General features: G+C 26.1%; 1 protein-coding gene across 1 annotated transcript in view; it reads left to right on the forward strand.

The window, feature by feature from the left end:
- LOC124420290 overlaps positions 1–1,673 on the forward strand; it is a 2,816-nt gene extending 1,143 nt beyond the window's left edge. The window contains exon 3 of the mRNA XM_046952594.1: positions 1,613–1,673. Coding sequence (XP_046808550.1) covers positions 1,613–1,673 — 61 coding nt within the window. The remainder of the gene's footprint in view (positions 1–1,612) is intronic.
- The last annotated feature ends 783 nt before the right edge of the window (positions 1,674–2,456 follow it).

Here is a 2,456-nt window from a genome sequence, read left to right on the forward strand (position 1 = left end):
AAAATAGCAAAACAAAGTTAATTTTATATTAACAAAATGAAAATACAAGACTTTTCTAAAAAATATTTAGAAAAACTATTTATATTGATAAAATTTAAAAAAAAAAAATTTAATGAAAAGTTTGGTTGATGTTAAAATAAATTGAACACTGTGTTCGGCAAATCGTACACTACATGTGTTAGCATTTTATAAGAATGTTTGCCAAACAGTTAAAAGTCAAGTGCTTCGTTATTTAAGCAGCAAGAAAAATACTTAAATTTTTAACAATGCACACACATAGACAGACAGGCAAATCCACATACATACACTAATACAATATGCTTTAGTGATCAACACCATTTGCTATATTTTAGCAACCAAGGGAATTTATGTATATGTATGTATGTATGTATGTGATGGCAAACATACATTTACGCATTCTAACACAAACATACTCAAACATTAAAAAGTTTTATTGTTACTACCAGTAGCAGTATGCTGCTGCTGCTGGCTGTAGTAATTTTATTGTAAAATGTATGATGTGTAGCATAGAATAGATATGTATGTTTTAGTAGTGCATGAGTAGGAGTTGCGTTAGTTCTAGTTCTCTGCAGTGTCAAAGATTATTTGCAATTGTAAGAACTTTTTCACAGAAAAAAAAGTCCAGCAACAACAAAAATACAGAGATGGTTAAAAAGTGAACTACTTACTCTTTACTGCTATAAAAATAAAATTAAAACATTTTCATACAATGAAATTATACAAAAAAGAACAAAATTATGTTGATGAAAAAAATAAAATATATAGAAGAAAAAAATTAAAAATATGTTGATGACAGTTTGAATTAATCTTAAGCTGCGAGTATTATATTAAAAATTTGCAATGTAAATTATGATTATGAGAAGACGATGTATGAAAAAAATTCTATAGCGGGAGTAGCTTGTATGTTACAATATTTAATAATACAAATAAACATTACTTGATATTAAAGGCATTATAAAACTTTTATATACATCTGGGGTCTGCAGAAAAATGATTTCAATAAACAGTCAAATAGACAGACCAATAGATAATAGCTCAATCGAATACACAATCTATAGGACTCCAGAATTTATAGGGTCGGAAAATTATATTGTTGATGCTCTTTCTGGCTGTGAGAAAACGCTGGATGTCTTTTTTTGTATAAGAACAAGAAAAAAACGTAATGTCAACGCTAGTTCCTGCAAATATTTCAACTATGTGACCCTAACTTTAGGCTTTTGATATACTCAGTTACTTTAAAACTCCACCGAAAAGAGTTTCTTTAATACCAATTTCAAGTTTCGTGCATCTTTTTTTAACAAAAATGAAACTGTTTGTTATATTCTTCATTTAAAGTCACAAAAAACATTTGTGCAGCAAAAGAGAAGAAAAAAAAGTAATAAAAAAGTTTTAACTTTTTTTAACAAAAAAAAAACATTTTTGGTAATAAAATGTTTTCTTTAAAGAAAAATAACATTTATATTGTTTGCATAAATATGCATGTATATATATGTGTGTATATAAGTGTAAAGGAGGTGGGCTTTATTTTTTAATATTTATAACAAATATTAAATTTTATTAAAAAACTTTTCACAGCATTTCTTACTTTTAGACTTTTCACGTGGAATACAGTTAAACTCGTTATTGTTGAAAACGGCAGCTCAACAGAGTAAAGCTTACTCATGCATTTTCTTGTTTTTGGGCTTTTTCGAGGAAAATTTATTTTTTTCTAAAATTAAAAATATTATTTCCAACTACTCAAACACAACCCATAAAGGCGAGCGAGTATTGCTTCAAATGAAATAAAAATTTTAGTAAATGCCAATAATAGTTAGAACACTATGGTACGTTCGGCTTTTCAAAGTTAACAAAATATACATTTTTCTTAAAGCAATTTTCAACATTTATAAAGTTATTCAAATGAGAAGGCGAATACAAAAAAAAACAAATATTTGAAAAAAGTTTTTAGTTTTTTTCATTTTGTTTGAAATGTGCATTACAAGCTATAAAGCAATGATTGTGTTACAGTTTTGGCACTGAATGTTAAAGCAAGAAAAATCCTATACGGAAAAAATATATATATTTTGCCTAAATTTTCATCTTTTTTATATTTTGTAGCAAGTAGTAAAAAATTGTAACATAAACTTTTTCAATATTTAGTTTTTTCTCTAAATGAAACGAAATAGAACCATAAATAATAAAAAAATGAAATAGTAATAAAACCAATGAATGGTTATACTCTCTTACACAATCATTGATATTAAACAAATGCTGCATGAAATAAGCTTTATATACTAATACTACTACAATTTAAACAATGCAATTTTTTCTCATAAGCTTTATTTTATTAACCAAAAACCAATTTTCATATTCAAACTAACAAAAGTAAATTCCATTCTCAATATTGACTGTGGCTTTAAAAATGCTTAACTTTGTTTTTGAGCCAAAAGATTTAC

Source organism: Lucilia cuprina, chromosome 5 (genome assembly GCF_022045245.1).
Source record: "Lucilia cuprina isolate Lc7/37 chromosome 5, ASM2204524v1, whole genome shotgun sequence".
NCBI lineage: Eukaryota > Metazoa > Arthropoda > Insecta > Diptera > Calliphoridae > Lucilia > Lucilia cuprina.